The 12,882-nt window shown below is 39.7% G+C and overlaps 1 protein-coding gene across 4 annotated transcripts in view; it reads left to right on the top strand.

Moving 5' to 3' along the window:
• The window catches only part of LOC123877601 (cGMP-specific 3',5'-cyclic phosphodiesterase-like), a 68,665-nt gene that overhangs the window by 49,947 nt on the left and 5,836 nt on the right, over positions 1-12,882 (top strand). For 2 of the 4 annotated variants that reach the window (XM_045924411.1, XM_045924409.1), the window contains exons 4-13: positions 1,831-1,948; positions 6,489-6,615; positions 7,500-7,618; positions 7,974-8,239; positions 8,571-8,747; positions 9,246-9,422; positions 9,776-9,901; positions 10,476-10,593; positions 11,404-11,495; positions 12,292-12,615. In XM_045924411.1, the coding sequence (XP_045780367.1) occupies positions 1,831-1,948; positions 6,489-6,615; positions 7,500-7,618; positions 7,974-8,239; positions 8,571-8,747; positions 9,246-9,422; positions 9,776-9,901; positions 10,476-10,593; positions 11,404-11,495; positions 12,292-12,615 (1,644 nt within the window). Of the gene's footprint in view, positions 1-1,830; positions 1,949-6,488; positions 6,616-7,499; positions 7,619-7,973; positions 8,240-8,570; positions 8,748-9,245; positions 9,432-9,775; positions 9,902-10,475; positions 10,594-11,403; positions 11,496-12,291; positions 12,616-12,882 lie in introns of all 4 variants that reach the window. The other 2 variants (XM_045924408.1, XM_045924410.1) reach the window with 1 other exon arrangement.

Raw genomic sequence — 12,882 nt, 5'->3', positions numbered from 1 at the left:
GCACTTTGATTTGTCGGTTTTAGGAATATAGTTTTCGATGGCAATTGGAGCCATCGATAAAGGCGATCTTCTGATGAAATCTGAATTGCATGGAATTTACAATGAATTTAAAAAAAAACCGGTCAAGTTCAAATCGGACTTGCATACGGAGGGTTCCGTACCGTCGTATAAAATTACATTTTTTTTACCTCACTACGGCAAAGCCAAAAGGAAGGGTAATGATTTGTATGTTATGTATGGATTGGATATGTATGTATGTAATTTTTTTGTACGTATTGTATGTATGTATGTATGTATGTATGTATGTGTATATTATGTAGGTTTGTATTTATGTGTGTTCCACCGTAGCGCCTAAACTACTGAACCGATTTTGATGAATGAGGTGTCAGATAATTCGTTATTGTGGTACGGGTGACATGAGCTACATTTTGTCGCAAAAAATCGACTTGACGGATGTTACATTCAAAGTTTTTTTTTGCTATTAAATCAAATTTAGTGGGATATCAAATGAAAGAGGAAAAAATTCTGAGTTCATAAATATAAATACTATAAGTACCTATAATGTTAAAATACCCCGCCGACAGAAAAACTATTTTATACTATACTTACCTATCTATCGCTATTTATCGGCAGTTCGGGGTTAGTCGGGTTTAGTGCTGCTTTGTGATGTACCTAAGCACAATTTCAGTTTTCAGATTTTTCCCCTTACGTGTGCTATAAGACCTGCGTTTCATGATGCTAGGTCAACGGGTACCCTATAGCTTTCTTGACAGACTATCCTATAATGGTTCCTTTTGAGGTACGGAACCCTAAAAATGTACCTATAGTCTATACGTAATGTAGGCGCTCTCTCCGACAAATGAAATTGTTTCGTTCGCTCCTTAGATTAGCTTTATTCACCGGGTAGCTACTTCACTATCCATTTTCTAAATGAATTTTGTCGTTTCTACTTTTGTATGCTTATTTTGCGGAGGCAATTCCGTTTGCTAGAATACTAAGGATTTTACGTTAACGTTCAAGTTTCGTGATAGCTTTCAGGTAAGTACCTACTGAGTTTTTTAAAACAAAAAAATAGCGAGCAAACGAGCAGGCGGGTCACTTGTTGTTAAGTGATTACTGCCGCCCATAAACAGAGGAACCGCCAATGCGTTGTCGGCGTTTCAGGAATTTGTTGATCTGCCCCTTGAATAACCCCATGTTATAATGTAGTGGGAACATCGCCGAAGGGAGTTGGTTCCAATTTACATGTGCGTGGAAAAAAGGATCTGGTACAATAGGTGGCCGAAGTGCACCAGGCACCCAGGTGGTTAGGGTCAAATTGCTTACAGTGGCGTGCGGTGCGGTTGTAGAAAAAGGAGAGTGCAATGATTTCGTTTAGGTGCTTAAATTCATAAAAAACTTCGTCTTCGTCGTTTTTCGCGAGGAAAATCCGTCATGGATACGACGGATCGCCCCGTGTCTATCATCCACAGGTCCTCCCGAGGGCTAGGGTTTGCGGGAAGGGCAATTCCCTTTCATCGTTACCCATCCTCAGCATCTCTCTCGCCCGTCACCAAACTGGACAGGCGAGAAACTGATGGGACAGCCAGTGATTGGATGAATGATGAAACACTCATCACCAACCACCCAACACAGCCACACCCTCCGCTCCTGGGGCTATGCCCCATGGGTGCGTCTACTGCGCCTTCTGCTCGGGACACTCTGACCTAATCCAACCAACCTTTAAGTAGTACGTGTAGGGTAACATCAAATAAATTGAGCTTCGAAGCGACAACCTCCCTGGTATAATGGTTTTTTTTTGATTCATAGACCATCTTGCTTCTTTTTCAGATCCTGGTGAACGTCTGCCTCCTCACAGCGGCTGATAGAGGAAGCCTGTTCCTGGCAAAAGGCACCCCGCCCCACAGGTACCTGCAGGCGAAACTATTTGACGTCACCAGGGACACAGGTTAGTGAGTATTCTAGTATTTTCTATCTTCTTCATATCACTATCCTATGCCACGTAGAAAGCGATCAGGAGTAAGGCTAATTCTGTTGTATATACCACCACACCACGACAGCTCTACATATACCTATCGCTGTCCCTTTCATAATGCTCCTTGCAGAAAAAGAAGGTACCATAATCACCTATTGTTGTCATCGAACTATTGAATATTTTATGCTATTATCACCTATTGTAATCAGACTATTGGATATTCTGTGCTATTGGAAACAGCTGAAAAATCTGATAAGTAGTACCTACCCAATTTGGATGAAATGATAATACACAAACAAACCAACCCAATAAAAAGCTTTTAAAAGTTTGTCTGTCTATTTCTTGTGTGGTCTGCGACTTATACATTTTTGGGTAGGTACAAGGTATATTATATTGTTTTGATGAGCGTCTATACAGGCTGTAATAGGCCACTATTCACACATTATGAGGTCGTTTCAATGAAACATTAAAAGTTATTGCATAATGATTGTCATTATGTATTATTCATGAGTTATGACAGTGTCTTTTGTTCTACATTTATCCTATTCAAGATGATCACCTTTAATATAATAAGTTTAAATTTAAAACAAGTGTAAATTAAAAATTTATAACACCCCCGACAAGTGAAAGTTACAGTAACTAGAAAAGAGCTGATAACTTTCAAACGGCTGATTGGTTAAGCACACTATCGATCAAGCCACCTTTCAAACAAAAAAAGTAAATTAAAATCGGTTCATTAGTTTAGGAACTACGATGCCACAGACAGATACACAGATACACACGTCAAACTTATAATACCCCTCTTTTTGGGTTGGGGGTTAAAAACTTAATCCGTGATAGCCTAGTAGATATTCAGAAGGTCGGGGTTTCGATCCCGGGTACGCCGTACGCACCTCTAACTTTTTGGAGTCATGTGCGTTTAAAACTGCTTTAACGATGAAGGAAAACATAGTGAAGAAACCAGCATGCCTGAGAGTTCTCCATAATGTTCTCAAAGGTCTGTGAAGTCTGCCAATCCGCACTTAGCCAGCGTGGCAGACTATAGCTATAACCCTTCTCATTCTGAAAGGAGACCCGTTCTCTGTAGTGAACCGGCGATGGGTTGATCATGATGATGACTCATGACAATAAAGCAAATGAGTCCAAATTCGATTGTTCTACCATAATATGCCGCCCGTTGTGCCAGATCCTTTTTTCCAAGCAAATGCAAACTGTGGGATCAACACCCATCGGCGGAGTTCCCACTTGATTACAACAATATGTGGTTATTCAAGGAGCGGACCGACAAATTCCTGAAAGACCGGCAATGCATCGGCGGTATGTTCATGAGTGGCAGAAATCACTTAACACCAGGTGACCCACCTGCTCGTATACGCGCTATTTTATTATAAAAAAAAAATGCTTTTCTTGAAGGCACCTTATTTTTTTACGATCTCTGTGTACCGTACGGTAATTTTCTTTTGAAAATTCCTAAAATGAATAAGTGAATAAGTTTTTAACTAAGTAGGTATGTAATAGGAAAATATTTCCATCTCTCAAGTCTCAGCGATGATGATTAAAAAATTTTCCTCCACCTTTGATTACATTAAAAAACTTTTCGCCTCGGTATTAGGATTGCCATAAATAAAAACTGAAAATCAGGATTAGACAGATCCTCACATTTTGTAAATAAACAGGTACCTATTTAGAAAATGTATGTAACCACGTAAATAAATACGTAGTTGAGTACTTTTTGTACACTTGCTGATTGTCAAAGAATGATGTAGTGGTGATAATGAATTACGTTAAGTTAAAACTTAAGCTACGAAGGTTCCAAACGCGCCCGATTCTGAGAAGAGCCCACAACAAACTCAGCCGGTATCCTTTTTTTAACCCCCGACCCAAAAAGAGGGGGTGTTATAAGTTTGATGTGTGTATCTGTGTATCTGTCTGTGGCATCGTAGCTCCTAAACTAATGAACCGATTTTAATTTAGTTTTTTTGTTTGAAAGGTGGCTTGATTGAGAGTGTTCTTAGCTATAATTCAAGAAAATCGGTTCAGCAGTTTGAAAGTTATCAGCTCTTTTCTAGTTACTGTAACCTTCACTTGTCGGGGGTGTTATAAATTTTTAATTTACACTTGTTATTATCACCACTTTATAAAATCACTTATAAGTACTTATTAGAACTATCAAAGCTGTTTAGCAAGTCATTCCCAAGCTTTCTTATCATTTAAATAATCCTTTACATGGGATGAGCTAATATGGAATGATATTTATTAGGCTTTCGAGATGGTTAAGCACATAGATTTTTGCTTGAGCCAAGCAGGTTAAATTTATTGATCGTTTACAGTGTTTGCTTGATGCTTGAGTCAAGCATTTACGTGCTTGACAGTGATTGATGCGATATTATTGTTTGATGCGACGTTCGGACAGAGTTCGAGAAATGAGAAAAGTGACGTTTGCTGGCTTAAGTTGCTTGAGCAAGCAAAACCGAGCTACTTGCTTAACTGCTTAGTAACAGTAAGACGCTTGATCGTCTCGGACCAGCCAATTTTCAGATTTAAAAATTAAAAAAAAAAATTAAAATATTTTCATTCAATTAAACTTTTACAAGGGCTTTTGAATCGTCAAAATAATCTACCACTGGTTCGGAATGCCTTTCCTACCGAGAAGAACCAGCAAGAAACTCGGCGGTTGCTCTTTTCAAGTATTGGAGTAGATAAACCATTGCGATCGGAGGAATCTACTTTATCTATGGAGTAAACCAGGACGGATGGTTACCCTATCAAGGCGTAGGTAGATTATAGCCATCTGTAATATAATCCGAACAGAAACAACATTTACAAACAAACAAGAGGTAAACTTTTCGTATTGTTGATCCGGGTCCCTAATGAGAAATCGCTGCTGAAACTTGAGCGTTTATTAGCATTTCTTTTGTTTTCCTCCAAAGGAATATAAATAAATGTCAAAGTTTTCAGTTTTGGGAGAACTTCTGAAATAATATTTTAGTAATGTGCGGATAAATGGTGACTTTATCAGCGTGGTTTTAGGTTTTTAAGGCATAACAACTCTTTGATTTGATGATTGGGATAAAAAGTAGGCTATGCCTGTCTCTGGGATGAAAAATATCTCTGTACCAAATAGATGACGCCTGCGACTTCGTCCACGTGGATTTAAAATTTTCAAAAAGAGCTTACCTCTTTTACAGAAATAGCTTATACCTACTCCTGCGTACAAGCTATATTTCTGTTCCTTTCGTGAATATCGGTTAAACGGATGCGCCGCATAGCTAACAGACAACAGACAGACCGACATGAGACACTCTTTCGGATTTTTTTAATATAGTAGGTAAGGAATGTACTCAAAAAATTACATTTTCCAAAGAGATCCTAGCTTTAATCTTCGGGTCGAACAAAGGATAGGTATTTTTATCCCAGAAAATCAGAGTTTTAGACTATAGTAGAGTAAAGAGACTAAGCTGTGAGTATTAACTAGTTAGTGACATAAACTTTTTAAGCGGACTTCGTCTGTGATGGCGTTTGCTGGCGCGCGTGCTGTGCTTGTTTGGAGTGTTTTTTTTTTGTTAAGAGTGGCTGGTTTTTGTGTTAGTTGGTGTTTTTTGGTGGTGGAACTGACTGGGAAGCGCTCTAGGGAGGCGCCGCGCGTGTGTCGGCGGGCGCCGGCGCAGACGGAGTCCATACTTGTATAAATTCAATAACTTGAAAATATCTACACACTTGACATTGGCTAATCAGAGTAAAGCCAGATTTAAAGAAAAAAAAAAAAACTTTTTAAGCTGGAAAATATAGAATTTTATTTAAAAATCCCTCGCAAACTAGGTTAAGTGCATAGTGAAATGAGCAGCTGGATAAAATCTCTAAAAGATGCGTTTATGTTACAAGTGCTCCTGCTTTAGCATTCTCTTCTGCTTTCCCTCGAATGCAAAATAGATATTTAATTGCTGGAGGTTTAAAAACGTTGAGCAGGCTTTTTGGTCTTTTGTGAAAGTTTTCAAAAATGGAACATTTCATCGCTATCGTCATGTTATCATTCAAACCCTTGCCGGCACTCTAATGACCACAATCTCCTAATCTCCTTTTAGAGTTAAAAGAGTTTATGCCATATTTCACCACACTGCCCAAGTGCGGATTGACAGACTGCACACACCTTTGAGAACATTTTATCTAGAACCTTCAGACATGTAGGTTTCCTAACCATGTTTTCCTTCATCGTTATAGCAAGTGATAAGTATTTGATTGCTTAAAACGCAGTAACTGAAAAGTTAAATAAAACCCCGAAGTAATGAAGTTCTTCAATTCACTTTCTTGGCTTTCTAACAACGATACGACGATATGACATAGTTAAAATTCTATATCAATGGTTTAAGAGAAAGAGCTCCGGAAGGCCAGACCTTCGTTATTTTTAAAAAAAACTGAGGTTCTGTGTACCCAAGGACCTTTATATCTATGGCCAAGGACAATCCTGGTTTTTTTTTGTAAATGTGATAACCATAACCTCTGTTCTTCTTCACAGATCTCTTCACTGCACTGCGGATAGCACAGACGCAAGAGATCAGAATCAACTTCGGTGTAGGAGTTGCTGGGCTAGCGGCTCAGACGAAGCATCCTATTAACATTAGGAATGCGTATGCTGATCCTAGGTAAGACTGCGTTGGCCACACAGGCCGCGTATGCGTCGCGTAAGCGTAGACGTAGCGCGTACCATGACGTTGTAATGTATGGAACTGTATGAGACATGGCATACCGCTTCCGTGACGTGAACGTTCGCGTAGACGTAATGCGTTAGTTATGTCTATGGGTTCACGCGCGTCACTACGCTCTTGTCACGTGTACGTGCTGCATACGCAATTGGTGTGAATCGGCCATTAGTCAGTTTTGACAGTTTGTCTATGGATTCACGCGTTGCGTGGTCACTTGTACGTGCTTGGTGTGAATCGGCTCTTAAGTGGCAAATACTGATCTCGCAGAGGGGGAGCTTCTTTTAGTCCGTATCTTTAGAAAAAAAGAAGTCAAAACCTAATCTACCTATATGGAACTTCCCTTTGACCTAGAATCATGAAAGGCAGGTAACAATGTCTTATAGCACAAGTAAATGAAAAGTCCGAAAACCGTGAATTTGTGGTTCCATCACAAAAAAAAATGTTATTTTTGATGCGATGTGCTTGCCCTCTTGTGCGAGGCTGACTCGCACTTGATGGGGTTTTTAACCCCCGACCCAAAAAGACGGGTGTTATAAGTTTGACGTGTGTATCTGTTTGTGGCATCGTAGCTTCTAAACTAATAAACCGATTTTAATTTAGTTTCTTTTTTATGAAAGGTGGCTTGATCGAGAGTGTTGTTAGCTATAATCCAAGAAAATCGATTCAGCCGTTTGAAAGTTATCAGCTCTTTTCTAGTTACTGTAACCTTCACTTGTCGGGGGTGTTATAAATTTTTAATTTGCACTTGTTTGTGGATTATGTCATGTGATACTGCGTCGTAGCTCAAAGTTGCGTCGGAGATAAAATTGTGATGTCTTTTCCAGGTTTAACAGTGAAATAGACGCGCGAACAGGCTACAAAACAGAGCTAATACTATGTATGCCGATTTGCAACTACGAGGGGGATGTCGTTGGAGTTGCACAGATTATAAACAAAACAGATGGTAAGTTATTCATCTACTATTGAAAAAAAAAATTAAAAAAATCGACTGCCCAACCCAAAACTAAAAAAAAACTCATTTGAAAATGGTGCCATGTGCCATACAAACGCCATAATTTTATACCCAGTGTCACTCTGTATGATGTAAGAATTCTAACGATAGCTCATACATTTAGATCTGTTCTGGCATCTAGAAGATATTTAGGTATATGGTTGAATAAAGAATCTGACATTAGGTGTACCTAGTACGCGACAGCTTGAAATGGCAATTGGGGAGGGACCATCCCTCAAGCCAAGTTTCTAGAGTACCACTTCCACAACATTTTTAAAGCTTTAGTAGAGTTTATATTTACTTTCAGGTTCCAAAGAATTTTCCCCGCGTGACGTGGAAGTATTCCGACGGTACCTCACATTCTGTGGCATTGGCATCCAGAACGCTCAGCTCTTCGAATCCTCAGTTCTAGAGTACAAGAGAAACCAGATCCTCTTGGCATTAGCGAGGAGTATATTTGAGGAGCAGAGTAACTTGGAATGTTTGGTGACTAAGATTATGACTGAAGCGAGGGAACTGTTGAAGTGTGAGCGATGTGCGGTTTTTATTTTGGATACGGATCATTGTGAATCGGTAAGTTTATTTTCAATGTTTTGCAGGATGATACGCTGACTCAGTGAGCATCACTAAATGAAAGGCATAAAACTCATTTGACATTGGTTGGTTTTACGTTGCTACTTCACTGCGCGATATAAAAACAATGTTTTGTAGCAAACCTTCAATGGATTAAAAATTAAATGCCAAATGAGCTCAGTGGCTTTTACTCAGTGATGTTAGCGAAACACCTCAATGAACTCCTATTATTTATTTCGGCCGGTGAATCGGCCATTAGTCAGTTTTAAGTATTCCCTTATTTGTCGGTAGTTCCTACTGACTGCCAATCATTTGTTATTATTTTTTACAGAGTCATCTAGAACGAATAGTGCAAAGGCCGGGCGGGCGTCGCAGCGAGATACCCGCGTTACCGCCACCCGCACCCACGCGGTTTCACACGCTCTTCGAGCTTGGCGCTAAGCATACGAGGACGACGCTAACACCGCGACACGACATCAAGTCCACACTGGCGTGTATTGCGCTTGCGGTAGGTATTCTTTAGTGTCCGACCAAACCTTCGGCTTCAGTCACCCTCGGCCAAAACTACCTTCGGCCAAACCTTCGGCTTGGACCAAAATTTTCGAAGTTATGGCAAAAGCCAAAGGTTTCTATCAAGCGCTAAAATTGACCGAACTCTTACAAATGCGTTAGCGCATTGGAAGAGATGACGTGCGGGCACAAACTATGTTGTGCGCGACACCTTGCTTCAAAAAAATAAGAAAAACTAGCTGATGCCCACGATTTTGTTCATGTTAATAGGTTCTTTGAAAATCTTATGAGAATTCTTTGATTTTCCCGGATAAAAGTAGCCTATGTGTTAATCCAGGGTATAATAATCTATCGCAATTCCAAATTTCAACTAAGTTTTTGCATGAAAGAGTAACAAACATACACACACACACACACACGCACACGCACATAGGTCCAAATTTACATCTTAACACAATTAGTGTGGTTAATTAAGATTAAGTTTATTTTATTCTAGGTGGCCCAATCAAACAAAGCACTAAACATATCGGATGTGGACGAATGGCGGCAGGAAAACGGCATGGTGGTAGCGGATATTACAGCAGACGACGCAATCAATGTCAGGACCATGCTGTGTATGCCTATTGTCAATGCGAATAAGGATGTTATTGGCGTGGCACAGTTGATTAATAAAGTACGTACAGTAAGTACTACCATTTTTATAAGTTACGCCGATGTACCTGTGCAGAAATCTTATTTTTGAAGGACTTCCGATGAGACGGCAATCTGACACGATCGGAGAGACATCAAGCGTAGAGCCAACGGCCTTACATGCTATCATAATAATTATAGCTCGTTTATACAAGCTGCGTAAGCGTAGACGTAGCGCATTGCTTTGTAATGTATGGAACTGTATGAAACATGGCACACTGTTTGCGTAAAGCGTGGACGTATGTGTAAACTGGTGTGTTAGGGGTTTACGCACGTCACTACGCACGAGTCACGTGTACGCAATTGGTGTGAATCAGCCTTTACTCATGATTTCAGGAAAATGGATCGCAGTTTACTGACGGAGACATCTCAATATTTGAGGCGTTCGCCATTTTCTGCGGGCTCGGAATCCATAACACACAGATGTATGAAAACGCTTGCAAGCTGATGGCGAAGCAGAAGGTAACTTGGTTTTGATTTAAACTAAGTACATAAATCAGCGCACTAAGGCAGTCTCTTACTTTTTAGGGTACTGTGCTCCAGTGAAAAAAGGAATATTTATATATACCTACCTTATATGATCACATCGTTGCCTGTCTGTCGTGTCTGTCAGGACCGGTCAAGAGTAGGGTACTTTCCATTGACCTAGAATTATGAAATGAAGGTAACACTGTCTTATGGCACAAGTAAAAGAAAACATCTGAAAACCGTAAATTTGTGGTTACATTACAAAAAAACCGGCCAATTGCGAGTGAGACTCGCGCACCGAGGGTTCCGTACTTGGGTATTTTTCCAACATTTTGCACGATAAATCAAAAACTGTCATGAATAAAAATAATTAAAAATCTTTCATATTATGATACTTCACTTGGTATAGTTATCTTACTTTGAAAACAAAAACAACAACTTTTCTTTTGGGTATCTTTTCTTTCAGTATTAATCGATTCCCAATGATCTATCTGACACATTGCGTAATATATTCAAAAGGACATGAATAAGCCGAGAATTATAACCTCATTTAAAATTTTGTTATCAGGTAGCGCTGGAATGCCTCTCCTACCATGCGACGGCGTCTACCGAAGATACTAGCAAGCTGTGCCAAGACATCATTCCCTCGGCAGAGATCTACAATCTTTATAGCTTCCAATTTCATGGTAAGAACTACCTCATGATCAACCCATCACCGGCGCACTACAGAGCACAGGTCTCCTGAAGGGTTTTAACCATAGTTCATCACGCTGGTGTGGATAGATCCATCAAGTGTGGATTAGCAGACTTACACACTTTTGAGAACGTTATTGAGAATCCTCAGGTGTGCAGGTTTCCACATGATCTTTGCAAGTGATATTTAATTACTTAAAACGCACATAGAGGTGCTTGCCCGGGATCGAAACCCTGACCTCCGATTAGGAGGTAGATATCAATAGGCTATCACAGTTTAATAACTACGTTCAAAATATAACAAGATACAGTATGACTGTCAGTCAACCTTATGGTGCATGAGACGGGACTGCCGAAATTCAAATTTAATTTGGTTTTTCGCAGTTTGTAAATTAATACGACAAAGTAGGCTTATGGCTTTCTAATTCCACCAATGGCAGTATCATCTTCACAGGATTACATAAAAATGTTAACTTGAAAGTGTTCAAAATAATGAGTTTGACATGAGTTACTCACAAATTAGTCGATACTATGACTAAATTCTTAAACTGGACCCTTTCAAGTAAAGATTTTTATATAAACCTGTGAGGATGATACTGCCATTGGCACAGTTAAAGTGCCATCAGCCAACTTTGTCGTATTAGTTTACAAATAGTGAAAAACCAAATTAAATTTGAAATCGCGGGCAGACTTGAGACCAAGAATAAGGTGCATGCGACAGGCATGTAAGGTGCACCTTATTCTTGGTCTCAGGGTAGCATGCATTGAGCATTCCAGAAATGATAGATTATTATTGGTTTTAGATTTCGATCTATCTGATGAAGATACCTGCAGGGCGACGCTACGTATGTTTTTACAATGCAACCTAGTCGAAAAATTTCATATACCTTACGATGTGAGTACGACATAGTTTACAAAGTTGTTATAAGTATACAGAGTGTTTGGTAATTAGTTTATAATGACGACACGTACCCATACTACTTTGATCTAATAAATACAATGCTGAAGTAAAATTACGAAATAATATTATAAAAATTTCCATACAAAATTTTAATTTTTTTTATGTCGAAGTTTTCATGGCCCTAACGTGCCCTAACTCACTGAGATCGTTGGCCTTGGCCTATCTAAAGATGGCCACCGATTTCAGTGAGTTAGGCATGAGTTAGGGCACGTTAGGGTCATGAAAACTTTGACATATTTTTTTTTTTAAATTTTGTATGGAAATTTTTATAATTTTATTACGTCATTATACTTCAGCATTGTATTTATCAAATCAAAGTAGCATGGGTACGTGTCGTCTTTATATACTAACTAGTTTATATACTAATTACCAAACACCCTGTATAACGCGACAGATTGAAATGGCAATCGGGAGGGAACACCCCGCACAGCCCCTTACGCTAACCCGAAGCGGGCAAGCGCGGATGTGAGTCGCAGCTGAACAGCTGGATTTAGGCTGGATCCCTGTCCAGCGGTGGACATCCATCGTTTGATAATGATGATGATATATGAATCAGTACAAAAACGAAACCCCGCTGGAGCGCTGGCTGTGGATGTATGGAAGACATTATGCTTTAAAACAATTTTACTTTGACCATAAAATACTCCAACGCTCTAAGTCTAATCCTATCAACGTTGGTAAGATGTAAACTGTCATACTAACTAAGCTACTATCAGGTGTATTTTCGCAGGTCCTCTGCCGATGGATACTAAGCGTAAAGAAGAACTACCGTCCAGTCAAATACCACAACTGGAGACACGCCCTTAACGTTGCTCAAACCATGTTCGCGATGCTGAAGACGGGCAAAATGGAACGGTTCATGTCCGATCTAGAGATCCTGGGTCTACTGGTCGCTTGTCTATGCCACGATCTGGACCATAGAGGGACTAACAACGCGTTTCAAACGAAGACGGAGAGTCCTCTGGCGATTTTGTATTCAACATCGACAATGGAGCATCACCATTTTGATCAGTGTGTTATGATTTTGAACAGCGAAAGCAATAATATTTTTCAGGTTAGATATTATTTACTTGCAAGTTTTTGTTTCTCTCTCGTCTGGCTTTACACTGATTAGCCAATATAAAGTTTATAGTTATTTACAAGTTAGGGAAACGAAGTCCATACTTATACATATGTATAAGTATGGACTTCGTCTGTGCCGGCGCCCACCGACATAGGCGCGGCGCCCCTTTAGAGTGCTTCCCAGTCAGTTCCACCACCAATAAACACCAGCAGAATACAAAAACCGGACACTTTTAACAAAAAAGCACTCCAAAAAGGC

Source organism: Maniola jurtina, chromosome 24 (assembly GCF_905333055.1).
Source record: "Maniola jurtina chromosome 24, ilManJurt1.1, whole genome shotgun sequence".
In the NCBI taxonomy this organism is placed as follows: domain Eukaryota; kingdom Metazoa; phylum Arthropoda; class Insecta; order Lepidoptera; family Nymphalidae; genus Maniola; species Maniola jurtina.
The sequence above is the reverse complement of the archived record's forward strand: the minus strand, read 5'-3'. Positions and strand labels throughout refer to the sequence as shown.